The sequence below is a fragment of the Pangasianodon hypophthalmus genome, chromosome 8 (genome assembly GCF_027358585.1).
Source record: "Pangasianodon hypophthalmus isolate fPanHyp1 chromosome 8, fPanHyp1.pri, whole genome shotgun sequence".
Classification (NCBI taxonomy): domain Eukaryota; kingdom Metazoa; phylum Chordata; class Actinopteri; order Siluriformes; family Pangasiidae; genus Pangasianodon; species Pangasianodon hypophthalmus.
In genome coordinates, this window is record NC_069717.1 from 19,820,643 (window position 1) to 19,835,283 (window position 14,641).

The following is a 14,641-nucleotide window of genomic DNA, read 5'->3' on the forward strand; positions in this document are numbered from 1 at the left end:
CTGAACATTAGGAGGATTTTATTTTATTTTTTTATTTATTTCTTTTTTTTGCAGGCTGTTCATTAAAACATTAAAGTGGCAGCAAACATCTTGTAGCAAGCATTTATATTCATGTTTTGTTTTTGCCTGATGGCACGGTCGCACGTTTCGACTGAAATAAAGATGACACAAATGGCACCCTCAAACGGGAAACGTTTATTTGAAAGCATTACATTTTGCTCAGACCTTGTTTAAAACTGAATGCTTGTATGTCTCGACTTGGAATTATTAACATGAATAGGCTACTTTAAAAAAATGTAGTTAACTCTGCTCCTGTGAAGAACCATTTCGCTCTTTCAATAAAAGCCTAGTTCACAACACGTACATAAATACACACAACAGTGGCTGACTGTCATTTATAGTGCTGAACTAATTCATTCATCCAGTAGAAGTTGAACTCCTTTTCATTTAAAGCACTCTGTGTGTGTGTGTGTGTGTGTTTGTGGACAGTGGATCTTCTGACTCTGTTAAAATGGAAAGCTAATCCTGAGAGAGTTCTGGACGTCCTAGGCCGCCTACGAGTAATTAATGGGGAGGAAATTGTTAAGGTATACACACACGCGCGTACACTTTATTGTACATACTGTATATGCACATACTCATATCCCTGTATGATGGTGTGTTCTGTGCTTTTGCAGTTTCTGCAGGATGTACTGGATACACTATTCTCTCTCCTTGATGACAACATTGACAAATATGGACCGCTTGTATTTCAGTCACTGGTAGGAAACTTTTTTCTTTGGCTTAACTGTATCTATAAAATGATAAGTAGTTCAAAGTATTGAATACATTCCTGACTTCAGTACCATTAGTTCTGCTCATATTTAATAAAGGAGCATCAGTGTTTAATTACGATTTCTGTGAGTGCTTATGCAAATGTTTTTCAGGTGTTCATCATTAACCTGCTCAGGGATCCACGGTATTACCATTTTCGCCCGGTTATGGACGCCTACATACACAACCAGTTCGCAGGAGCGCTGGCCTACAAGTAAATAATATACCACAGGATTATGAAGTCCAGTTTTCACGAAATTTCTTCATTTTTACACTGCTTAAAAAAATTATATAGGTTCTATAATAAGAAGAGCAAAACTGTCCATTATGTTAATCAGTTAAGAATACTGAACATTAAATTGCAGTGTTAAGGAGATTGAAGAGTGACTGCCTAAAATTGAAAAATGTTTGTTACAGAGCCACGGATTGATTTAGCATTCAATAGATTTAGTTGTTAACATTCTGTTGAGTTCTAAATTGACCCCAGCTTTGCAACTGCAATCGCGCCGTGATCTTTCATATTTCATAATTTCATAACTAATTTTAACAAATATGAGGACTCTGAATTATTTTGAGTATTGCTCAAGGTTGTTTAAAGCTATTTTTTTTGTACTTTCTACACTGGAATGCTGTATAACTCATATCTTGTTACATATCAGTCCAAAAAGTTTTTTTTTTTTAATGTTTGTGTTTGTGTGTAGAGAGCTGATCCGCTGTCTGAAGTGGTATATGGATCGCTCTGCTGAGGTTGTGCGACAGGACCACATTCAGGATGCTATGAGGGTCAGTAGCATGCTTGATCATTTGTAATTGGTGCCAAACTTGTGTGAGTGGGCATGTTATATATATATATATATATATATATATATATATATATATATATATATATATATATATATAGATAGATAGATAGATATATAGATAAATATCTTGGTGGTGACCAAATGTTCCTACAAGATCTGAGAGTTTTGACCTTATGCAGACATTTTGATTGTCTACTGAAGAGAACAATAACTGCAGCTCTTTACAAGAACCAAAAGGTTTCCTGTTTGGTTGCGGAGGCTAAGATTAGGGTTAGATTTAGATGTAGGCATAGCATAATAATGATGTCAATGGAAGTTCCTCGTAAGGATAGAAAGACAAATGTGTGTGGAACAAAAACTACTTGGCCAACAAGTTTTTATGCCCAGTGCTTTTTCAAAAAAAGAATGAAATTGAGCAAAACCATGTTATTCCCACTGTCATTAAGGTTATATTTATACTTAAGGTTGGGTTTTTTTTCAGTATAGTATAGCTGCAGTCACTGTAAGATCATGTTCATCCCCTAGCTAGTGACAATCCTTTCAATGCTTTTTTTGCTAGCTTGGTTGCACACCAAAGTTGGTTGCGCATTCATAAGTGCTTCTAATTTTCCTTTAAAAAAATCCTTTAAACTGCCTTTTACAATAGTAGTTTCTCTAGCGTTAAGAAAAACACCATATAAATAAGAAACTATAGAATAAACTAGAAATCTGCTCAGAAAGCTACCTAGCTTCATAAGGTATATAAACCCTTTTGATCGCTAATATTAGCTTGTTAGCTAGCAAGGTAGCGAGCTTTCTAGATAGTGTTAGCTATAAATGTTTTTGATAAATATGATGTTTGGTTTTTATGATAGCGGTGTTAAAATAATGCTGAGAAACCCGCAGTAAATTCTTGTTAGTTTGCTAGCTCGTTATCTGGCTAGTTAATGTTAGCTAACAATTTAACTAGCCTGAAGGTAGTCTACATCTTGAACTTGAGAAATGCAAATACAAGCGTGAAATTGTGTACTACCTCTGAGGCAGGGTTACTAACTAATAAATTTCATTCTGCCATAAATCTATTGATTAGCAAGCTTGCACATGAGGGCACAGGGTGATCCTCCCGGGTACTCCAGTGTCCTTTCACCTCCTGAAAACATGCTGATAGGTGGATTAGGGATGCTAAATTGCCTCCAGGTTTGTGTTCTGTGATAGACTGGCATTCCATCTAGGGTGTATCCCTTCCTGTAGGGATAGGTTGTTGATCAACTGGATATCCCTGACCAGGATAAAGAATGACTGATATTCAAGTGCATTACTATGGAGTAGTGCTGGGATGGTTTACATAAGAGTATAGTTTAGTGTTGGTAATGGATTGTGCGTTATATCATATATGGTGTGGGTGGAACTTAATGGCAAGTTTGCTTGAGTAATATGTCATAGCTCCTCCAGACTAACACTCCTGGGGTCTCATTTATCAACGCATGTGTAGAACAAGGTCTAAATCTGTGTGTAAGATCCATCAGTACACACTAGGAAACTGGCATTATATCACACACGTGTACACACAGCCCTACGCGACGGATGTCGATAAAAAAATCCGTGTTTTTGCTAAATTTCTCCTCTTGTGCACGGCCACACTGATTTGCATAAAGAAACTCCCCCAAATCACCAAATATCGTAAACAATTTGCATTTACAAAGCATAGTAGCCTGCTCATGGCACTGCTTGTTATAGAGACATGAAGGATGTTGAAAGATCTAAGAAGATCTGCGTCTAAGAAGATACTATTGCACAAATTAGAATAAAAGAAAAACTGTTTACCTGGCATTTATACAAGTAGTTTGGCTAAGAAATAAACACCTTTTTTTTTTAAAGCTTTGGTGGCTACGTGTTTATTCTATTGCCCAATTACATTTAGTAAACATGACATGAAAATCCCTTATTATTTTTGGCTTTTCCACTGCTGCATTTGGAAATGCAATGTATCATAGCATGAGTAATATGAATGCATAAAAAGTGTGTCATTATTTGGCTCATAGTTGTTTGGGAAATGCCAAACCTGTCTCCAGGTTTTTGTTGTAATGTGTCAGTGGCTAAAAATCCTAAAAAACTGATAAACTATTAAATTATACTGGGCAAATAAAATCGATTGATGAGCCACTCATCACTCCTAGCATAGAGTTTCCTGCGCTACTTTAAAACATGTTCCTCCCTGGGCAAAGCCGCATGTGCCAAATCTTCAAGCAAGGCATCGTTCTAATCAATTTTTAGAAGTGCCTTTTGTGCGATTTTACTCTACATTTCATCTGTCATCTGTCTGCACCTTGTTGTGAGCGGTAATTACGCTGTCACTTACGCTGACTTTTCTACCACCAGGTTCCTGCGCATGCCTGGTCAGGCGTGTGTGTAAATATATGCACATCTTAAAGCACAAAAAGAGCTTGAAAAATCGAATTCTCTGTGTAGGGATATGTGTATGCACTGTTAACACACAAAACTACGTGTACACACAGTTGTTATTATATGAGACCACTGCTTTGTACAGTTTGTATCAACTGAGGAAAATGAAATTGAATTGAATTGTTGAACAGTTGCAGATTTTATAGATTGTTTGCATTCTGAAGTCACAGCTATCACCAGCAATAACAAGGACATGTTGTGATACTGTATAGAAATGATTTCTACTTCATATTTCCTGACAAAACTCCAAACTCAAAGACAGTGAGATATATCTACTGTTAATCTGTAATCCAATCAGAAGCAGTTTACAGGACGTTAAGAAGGGGACTTATTCAGAACAAATGATCAAATTTGGTTATTCTGCTTCTCCTGATATTTCTCAGCTTGTTTCTATGAGCGAGTGAGATCTAATTTCTCATGCTTTTTGTCATATTATCTACGGCTTCAAGTGGGTCATGACCGAAAAGTCAATATGGCTGCCTGTTGTGAGCTTCATGACTGCAGGATGTACTGGATATAGACAGTGACATTATGTTGATTAGATGCAGTACAAAAAATCTACCGTCTTTTCTCAGGTGCCAGCTGTATGTTGTCAGTAAATACCTCTGCCTTTGCACATAAGCCAGACTCATGTTTGTATCCATCCGCATACAGTGATCAGAAAGAGTAGGCAGAAGTTCTAGGTGGCTTGCCTTAATTTAGCCCTAGTGGGGGCGAGCACTTCTCTCTTCCTGGATACATGCATGCTGTGGCCAAGGGAAATGTGACTTTTGGAGCCTCTGTCTAATAAGAATCCTTTTTTCTATTATCAGCTGGATGATTCATTCTTTAGTCTGAAAATGATGTGTCTGATTGTTGAATAGAAGAACAGAGGTGTTTGTTGTCCTTGCAAAAGCAAGCCTATGTGCTCCGTGCACTTAAAGTTAAAAAAAAGTCCTTCCAGGCATGATTCAAGTAAAACTGTAAGACGATTGCCTTCACTTTTTATAATTTTTACACTGTCTGTGCCTGTTTTTGAAGTTGTACAATTCAAGCCTTAGGTGCTTCTAAGCGCCTTGTAATCAAGCGTCCTGTAATCGAGGACACTGATACGGATTCAAGAAAGCTCAGTGTCCTGATCATATCAAAACAAACAGCATCTTCACTATGTAGATGTATTTAAATTTAATGCACTTTACAGTGGTGTGACGCATCTTGATAATGTATTTGTAGCGCATGCTTCTAAATCCCACCACCTCATGCACTACAGACATTGGATAAAGTGCGATCTGGCTGATGGGAGAACATTTTTTTGCTAGACAGATTACCAGATGATCTTTTCACAACCAGGCACAATGACATAACTGCAAAATTGTCATATAACTCTTACGGGGAAAATATCGACAGAAAACACCAGCCAGACTCAAATAATATCTTTTACATGTGATTTTTGTCAAAAGTGCAGAATGTGCTACATTAAAAAATCTGTTAGAAGATGATAATGATCATGTACTTATTCGTTTCTGTATTAATGCACTTAATTAGCTGACTTGCTCGCTATATGTTATTATATTAGTTAGTATATTATACTAGGTTTACTAAAGTTATAGGCTGTAGATACCAGTTTGCTCTCTTGTCCACTACCACTGAATTTGTCTTTGCCTTTTTTTACCCAACTTCTTGCTTTTGTCCATGTTGAAAGTTAAATTTAAGACATTTAGTAAGCCCATGGCAGTATACAAATTTATTAAAAAAAAAAAAAACACATACACATTAATATAAAACCCTTCCAGTTTGCAGCCTACACTTCTAAACACATCTTAGCCAAACACATTTTAATCTACATTCAGAAATGTGTGTGTGTGTGTGTGTGTGTGTGTGTGTGTGTGTGTGTGGTGGGGCTTTTAGGCACTGGAATACCTGTTTAAGTTTATCGTTCAGTCTCGGTCTCTGTACTCACGGGCTACGTGTGGCATGGAAGAGGAGCAGTTTAGAGCCAGCATTCATGAACTCTTCCAATCCATCCGTTTTCTGCTCAGCCTGGACGGACGAAATGCTGAGACACTTGTCTGCACACAGGTGATGCATACACATCTGTAATATTTGCTTGATCCAATAGTAGAGTTCGTAATAGACTTTAAGCATCATGAGGGATGACAGAGGAACACGTAAATATTATATTCTGAACTTGAAACAAGGAAATTTATGTTCCCAAATGACACTTTAAATGTTAAAAATTTTCCTCTTACCCTGTTCAGGCCACATTACTGACCAGTTTTCCAGACATCTTTGACGAGCTGCTGCAGATGTTCACAGTGCAGGAGGTGGCTGAGCTGGTGAGAGGGACGCTAGCGAGCATGCCCAGCACTGTAGACATTGGTCAGTCCATGGACGTGGTTAAACTCCAGTCAATCTCACGTACTGTGGACAGCAGGCTTTTCTACTTCCCAGGTAGGACATGTGTCTGTTGGGATTGAGGTCTTTGTCATGGCGGTAACCCGAGGATGCTCGTGTGTACACCAGTGGTGAGGGAAGACGTCAAGTTGAAGAAGGAGTAATGGTTTCTGAGTAATTCTCATGAAGTGCTCTCCTGATTCAATTAGGTATAGGAGTGTAGGAGAGCCGGTGTAGGAGAGCCAGAAGGGCTGCAGCAAAAGCAGTTGCAGAGCCGATAGCAAAAATGGCCCCAGAGATGTTCCGGCAAGCTGTTTTGTGCCTCAGGAGGGGGAGATGAGATCATGCACAATCTCTGCTATAGGTAGTATGGGGGAGTGTTGACCTCTGTTGGGAATATTGTTGAGTGATGGAACTTTGAGGAACACCTTCCATCCAGTGGAAATGCCCTCCCAGGAGGCAGTGCCAGAAATCGCTGATGTTTTAGACTCTATATCTGTTGCTGAGATTATGGTGGTTAGAAACCTTCTGGCAAAGCTGCAGTGGTGTGTGGATTTGGAGACGTTCTATGATTGTGCGACTTGTTGTGGGAGGTACTGCAGGATTATGGTGGGACCCACTGGAGAGATTACATCTCACAGTTAGCTTGGGAACATCTAGCTCAGGATCTGCTGGAGTGTATGGCTGGGGATAGAGAAGTCTGGACTGACATTTGCAGCCTCTTGCCTCCACAACCTCACCAGCAAATGTGGAAGGAAACTGAATGATGAATGAATGGACCTTTACAAATTTTATTTGAAGGTTTCCTAAATAATAGCCCAATACTTGCACTACATATACAATAAATGTCTCATATATAACATCTCTCTCCCAGAATCTCGGAGTATTTTGCTGCCTGTAGTACTACATCACATTCACCTACACTTGAGACAGCAGAGAGAGCTACTGCTGTGTGCCAAAATCCTGAGCAGCATCTTCTCCATCCTCAACACTAGTGCTCAGGTACATTCACACACTCTGCTACTGAAGGATGTTTTGTCACAGATTCTTACCTGTTATATATGTAATATGTAATACCACACATTACTGTGTTATGAGCTGTTCCTTAGTTCCCTCTTCTGTTTCTCTTTGTTCTCGTAGGAGTCTTTGTGTGTACAGGACGAGGTGGAGATGATGGTGGAGAGCTTATTAGATGTACTCCTGCAAACACTCTTATCCATCATGAGCAAGAGCCAGGCGGTGGAAAACAGCAGAAATCAGCGATGTCCCCAATGCACGGCTGAGATAACGGTGAGCTCTTCTCAATAGCCTTTACCTCTTTTGTTCACTGCTTTTTTGTTGACTGTTCAGGGGCTTTATCCTAATCCACATCTTTTAAACTTTTTCTGTTCAGTTCAGATAACAAGGATCCATTTTTTCAATAGTTAAACTGGAAAGATTATGTGCTTGGCTCAGTGAACTTGAAAAACCAATAGTCATAATCATAATATTATATTTATAATCAGTTATAATCACAATCGTATTTATTTTTTTTACAGAAATTATCTGACCTGAAAACAGCACGTGTTCTTAAGTCTATTTGTAAATATCAAAACCTGCCATCAAGTGGATTCACAAGGATTCACATGTCAGGGAATTTTGTTTGTCTAATCCCTTAAATATAGTTTACATTACTAGTTAATGAGATCAGAGCCAGAAGTCAAATGATCATGTCATTCATTTTTCTTGTATTTAGAGGAACACACATGTCTTCCTTGGATTATGTTCTGAAATGGAATATAGCTTTATTGACTACAGTCTTTTCTACCTTTATTATGTCTTAAAGGGGATCTTCAACAAGAGCAGTGTGGATTTGATTTCTCTGAATGCGTGTTTTATTCCAGATATAAAAATAATAGTAGCAATGAGTGAATGAATGTTTAGTTTTGTTGCAGGGGTGATATCAGTGATCATTCAGTGTGATATTTGTTTTAGAAATAGTACAGAATCCACATATTCGCCTCAAGGTTTGTTCACAAAGTAAGACTTGATATGTGTTTATATTGCCAAATTTGGGTAACTGATAGCATGCAAAGATAGAAAATATTCCATTCATATATCCTGATAGTAATCTGAATACGACAAACCTCCATTTGTAGGTTAGTGTTGCCATCTGGACTGCTGACGCCCCTTTAAGAGGAAGAGGAAAGAATCTTAATTATAAGATATTGACAAGCTTTTAAAATGCTTAGGCAGGATTTTTACCCAAGAGTTTTCGAAAGGAAGGGAAACATCCGAGAAAGATTTTCGCATCTTTGGCACACGTTTGCAGGCTCTGCTCAGTGCTCAGTTCCTGTAGAGACTGCATGGGTTTGATTTCTCCTTGTGTGTTTGGTTTTCCTGCAGGGACAAGATGTGTTTGATGACTGTGTGTATTTGTTTGGTGTTCTTATAGGGCGAGTATGTGTCCTGTCTCCTGTCTCTATTGAAAATGATGTCTGAGCTGCATTTCCACCACCTGCTCAACAACTTTCACAGCAAAGATGAACTCAAGGTGAAAATCACTGAAAATACAATGATGTCATGCAAAGACACAAGCTCATTGTCTACTGGGACAATATTCTTTTGAAACTGCAACTAACAAAGATCATAACACATGAAACTAATTCAATCTGTTGCAAATTCCAAACAAGATGCTGCACAATTCATATGTAATGGAAGTAAATATTTAGTGGGTGTCTCTGCGTAACTGTGTGTTTATGGATAAATCTTCTCTCAACATGACAGGAGTTTCTGCTAAAGATCTTCTGTGTGTTTCGAAATCTGATGAAACTTGGCGTGTTTCCACGAGACTGGAGTGCTATGCGGCTTCTCACCAGCCAGTGAGTATTTTACTCAGTTACCAGGGTCGGTGCATAGAAAGCAGCTCAGATTTTTGCATTACGTATAAAGCCACTCATAGTAAAATTTCGGCCTTAATGGGGCAATAATAGTATAAATCAAGAAATTTACTCTTACACCTAGGCCTCATAGTAGGAGCAATGCATAAAGACTTGTGCTTTAAGAGGAATCTTTATTCCCAGAGTATTTAAGATTACTTCACAGGTGTTTTTAGAGTGAAGACATGCAAAAAACTCTCTTGCTTTGGCCAGAAAGATTGGCCATATTACAATTGTATGATGAGGAAGAGGTCACAATGAGGTACCAGACTGATCGTACAGATTAATTTAGAGGTAAAATATCACAAGCAGCATAATAATGTAATATCATTTGAATTGGAACCAAGAAAATAGTGAAAATAGGACTTCATGTATATTTATATATGATAAATCTCATAGGCTTATGAGATAGGCTACATAGGCTTCGACATGATACTTTTTGCTCACACATCAGTGTATATACTGACATCATGGCAGCCCATGACTTTGAAAACTTTCGCTCATGCATGTAATTCAGCCGCTTGTGCTGACTGATTAACCACCTTAGCATCTTGTGTTCACAATACCCAACCTGTAAGCATGCTTCCATATACAGAGAAGGTAGAGCGATCGATATAATGGTAAAGTACTCTTGCAGTAGGATTAACCCTTTGTAATTCTGTGTCCCAGGTAGGGGTGTGGCTGTATTTCAAGCAATTTCACATGTAATGCCATTAATAAGTTTGCACCCCACATGGTGCATTTGGATACGTGCAATCCTGAACCTTTACCAGCTAAAATAGTAAGAAATGTGTACTTGTAAAGGGTATTACTTAACGCCTGCGCCTTAGGGACTGCTTGTGAACATTCAGGTATAGCTTTAACAGCAGCAATAACATACATATGTAACATACATAAATATGTAATTGGCTGTAATTTGGCTGTGGCTGCCGTTATGTGTCTCTCATTCACAGTGTGCATGACAGGACAGGGTTGAGAAGCCCTAATCCTGGAGATGTGCATAGTCGGTGTTTTCATTAAATTCAGTTCAACTCGATTTCATCTGTATAGTGCTTTTAAGAAAAGACATTGTCACAAAACAGCTTTGGAGCAATCTGGATGTAGATCTACATCCCTAATGAGCAAGCCAGAGGGGAAAGTGGCATGGAAAACTCCATGAGATGACATGAAGAAACCGTGCAAGAAACCCATTCTCTTCTGGTGACACCAGATAGTGGAACTGTGATCATTATAAGAAATGGTTCTACAGAGTAAAGTCAAATATTCAGTATCAGCATATTGTGGAAGTTATGGGATGAGCACAGGAAAGTCTTGATAATAAGAACAGCAGTTTGTAGGAGGCAGTGGCGACTCGTCCATAGGGGCAGGTATGGAAGAGCCCCACCATTTATTAATTTAATCTTCATAAAGTCCTCATTTCTAGATGTTGCACAATCACAGAGCACTTAGCTTTTGTAGAGTTATTATTGCACCTAATGGTCAAAAATAGGAACTGCAATAAGCGCTAATAGAGGTCCATTGGGGCAAGCATAATCTTCCCCCTATGTGTGCTTTTCAAGCAGCAGACAAGACAGTTAATGACAAGGTTGCCAGATCAGGTTAGTTTAAAAATACCGCCAAGATCTTGTTTTACTGCAAATAATTGGAATTAACTCTAATAAAGTAAAGTGTAAGTGCAGACAGTGTGCCATTTTTATTGTCAGATATATTGCAAAGACTGGGAGAGGGAAGGGAGGATTATGAAGTAATGATTATGGAGTAATAACAAAGGTACATCTAAAACCACTCATAATGAGCTGCTAGACTGTATGCTGGACGATTGCGCGTTGTCGAATTTTAACTGCTTATTACGAGGTTACTCCGAAACTTCACTAGTTACTGGCCTACAGCATAATTTAAGTGTGATAGCTTCTCAACCTATCCTGTCCCACCAAAATCTATGGTCACAAGCCACTGCTGGTTGGAGCAAGCTGACAGTATTGAGGTGAGATTATTCACTACAGTAGGAAGGATAGTCTTATGCAAAGGAATTTTAGGAAGTATAAGACTTTAATGTATTCAAATGAGCAGCAGGAGGTGAGTCATAATGCAGAAAGCTGAGTAAGCAGGAGGAACAGAGCAAGTCCAGGTTGTTTTCAACCTAGACTTAGAGACTCAGACTGTGTCTGGTTTCTGAACACTAATTGGAAAGTTATTCTAATGTTGAGCAAATATGTCAATCTGAACATGTTGAGCAAAATCTGCAAAAACATGATACAGCTGCTGAGAAAATCCATAGAGCATAAGGATGTACATGTAGAGTGTATGTTGTACTTAATTTTGTATTTATTATTTACATGTAGTTTTACTCTGATCTTGTTCTCAACTGTTCGGACACATTGTAGATACTAATAAAGAACCTGCACCTTTTCACTCAAAGCAGATATGGTGGATCATAATAGACCAAAAGTTCGCTCAGGTACTGTGTGATACTGTGTGGTCTGTTTTAAAAATGTGGCTATTATTATTATTATTATTATTGTTATAATACCAGGGTACTATTTACTATATAGTTATTTTTATTTCATGTGGAGCAACATTGTCTAGAGTGTAGCACAGCCTTGACTACTCCTGTAAATTAATTAAGGGCAGCGTATATAGATGTACTCAGGACGCTAGTCTCATTTAAAGCTACATACTCAATCAGTCTAATCCTAGTCTCTGCTAGACAAAGTACATTAAATTTATAATAGCTGCTTTAGATGCACTAACATGGTAATTGCTTGAAGGCAGGGGTTCAGTTGGAATTTAGGAGGTGGGGCTCTATACTTTTTTCATGAGTGCCACTAACAGTACAGTGGTAAGAGCATAGTTTGTTTCATATGTTAATATAATAAGTTTGAAATAATGTAATTAAAATAAGTTTTTGATATATTATTTTATGTTTCAGTCCTGAGTTACTACTTTTTTGTATTTGCTGGTTTCATCATCAGAATAACTTGTGATTATTTTCTGGCAAAAACAAGCGATACACTAAAACTAACATTTTGCTTTAATGCTCAAATATAATTACACAGCAGTCCACAGTTGCTTTGACTAATGGAATACATTTTACAGTTATGTAATGAAAGCAGTTTTCTATAAACCAGTTTAAAACTGCATTACATCATTATGATAATGCCTGTTATGCCATCTTATGATTTCCGTTTCTATCAAATTAGAGTACCAGAGCTCAGTTCTGCTTACTGTTCACATAAACTAAGGGTGAGGGGCAGCAAAGAGAGGAGGGGAAGATTTTGACAGATAGAAGCAATCAGCTGGCTGGCACAACACATGCATGTGTCTTTCAGTTGTATTTAGTTAGTAGCTGGATGAAGTAACCCATTTTGGCATTGCATTAGCACGAAGAGGCAGCAATGCATGTGGGTTAGAGGACAGAACTGATTTTGTCCTGTTGCTTCACTTTACCTGAAAATAGTAACCGACCACTAACAGAAAAGAAAAACGGTTTGCCAGCAATATGTTGGAATTATGCCAGAAATGTGTACTTACCTCTGCATGAAAATAGAAAATGCTGTTTAAAGACATAACTGACAGCACTACCATTTACATGACTTCATTTTATACTGCATATAGAAAAAATTAATTACCGTTGCATTGTTTTGTACTGAAGACAATTATTTTATTTGTCAGTATTTTTTGGATCTTGATACTGAAGATGGTAATTATCTGAACAATCATGTTAAGCCTTTTTCATCCATATCATTTTGTTACTTTATTTCAATCAGAAAACAATGGCAAGATTTGTCAGCATTTTCTGTGATATCTACATATATAACAATTGTACAATAGATTCTTATTTACGTGAACAGTATAGTGCAGTTTATCATTTCATTCAGTACATTTATTGAGTAAATGTTAGTGTATATTGATGACATATTATGGAAATTGATGATGTAAATTTACATAAAAAATAGCAGATAACAGAAATGAGTTTTCGGAGTAATGTTTGCATCAGGCCTGATTGTTTTCATGTTTGTTTATCATTGTTACTTCGTAAGGGATCTTGACTGACTCCCAGAATTAGGTTTGCAGATTCTCTGCAATCATCTGTATTTGTGACTTCTTGTGCAGGATTATTGTGATGACAACCCAATATCTGACTCCTGCACTTCACAAGAACTTCTCAGATGCAGACTTTGATTTTAAGGTGAAGAATTTGTTCTGTCTATTTTACTTCTCTTATTAAATTGCTTCTAGCCATGTATTTTCAAACAGACACATCCTGGTGTTAATACACCAAATGATAGTGTATGTGCTATGAAAAATGTCCATTACAAATTTGGTAACAGAGCAAAAAAAAAATATGTTGTGAGGCACCATCTGTTGTGAGGCACCATCTGTTGTGAGGCACCTGAGCATGCTACTGCCTTCTCAGTTAGAAATACTGGTAATTTGGTCTATTTTAATGAACAAACTCCCGTGTATCTCATAATCGTAACATCTGACAGGTGCCTTGACCAATCAGATTTTTAAAAGTGATTCCCCCTTGACTACTTAGAATATGACATTGTACCTCCCTCTTGACCAGTCTAGCTTTTGGACAAGACCACAAAGGACAAAGATTTGTCGTGAGCTTTGTATTATAAGGTTCTCTGTGGGTGAAAATTGAATGGCAGATAGATTATTATAATGCTAAGGTCACATTGTGTTTAAACTAAGGTTAATAGATTATCTTGCCTTTTTCTTGCTTTAAAAAATGTTGAAGGTGCACAAGAAAAAGTAACAGGTTCAAACAGACGTTTACCACAATTTATTACTATTTCCTAAGACACAGATACAGTAAATAGACATTATATCCAGCTACTATTTGACTTTGTTGATGTTAGATTTTTGGATGTGTTCAAACCCTGCCCTCTGAATTAGGTCTGAGCATAAGCAACTTTATTCTCAGCCTTAAGAGAAGAGCTGTGGTCTGTTGAAGAGAACTGCATAATAGGAGAATGTTCAGTATATTTGGTGCGCCAAAACATTCATTGATTTACATAGAAATTTGATACTCCGTGAGTTTATACGGATTCATTTTTAGAAATTGTCACTTGACAGTTTTGGGTAGCTCTAGCAGACAAAGAAAGATGGACGGATCCTGCTGATAAAATCATACAAAATCGCTATGAGACAGGCACAGTATGGCGGGTACGCCTACATAATCTACAGAAAATGCAATCATGAATATAATGAAATTTACACATTAGCATGGAAACATTCAGCAGACTCTTTGCCTACATTCCCAATCTTTCAGGAAAGGGATGA

The 14,641-nt window shown here is 37.7% G+C and overlaps 1 protein-coding gene across 1 annotated transcript in view; it reads left to right on the plus strand.

Moving 5' to 3' along the window:
• The window catches only part of LOC113533655 (dedicator of cytokinesis protein 3-like), a 67,404-nt gene that overhangs the window by 35,096 nt on the left and 17,667 nt on the right, over positions 1 to 14,641 (plus strand). Inside the window, exons 19-29 of the mRNA XM_026925932.3 lie at positions 490 to 587; positions 678 to 761; positions 927 to 1,027; positions 1,515 to 1,596; positions 5,946 to 6,116; positions 6,296 to 6,488; positions 7,306 to 7,433; positions 7,572 to 7,721; positions 8,866 to 8,964; positions 9,198 to 9,292; positions 13,463 to 13,538. Coding sequence (XP_026781733.3) covers positions 490 to 587; positions 678 to 761; positions 927 to 1,027; positions 1,515 to 1,596; positions 5,946 to 6,116; positions 6,296 to 6,488; positions 7,306 to 7,433; positions 7,572 to 7,721; positions 8,866 to 8,964; positions 9,198 to 9,292; positions 13,463 to 13,538 — 1,277 coding nt within the window. The remainder of the gene's footprint in view (positions 1 to 489; positions 588 to 677; positions 762 to 926; positions 1,028 to 1,514; positions 1,597 to 5,945; positions 6,117 to 6,295; positions 6,489 to 7,305; positions 7,434 to 7,571; positions 7,722 to 8,865; positions 8,965 to 9,197; positions 9,293 to 13,462; positions 13,539 to 14,641) is intronic.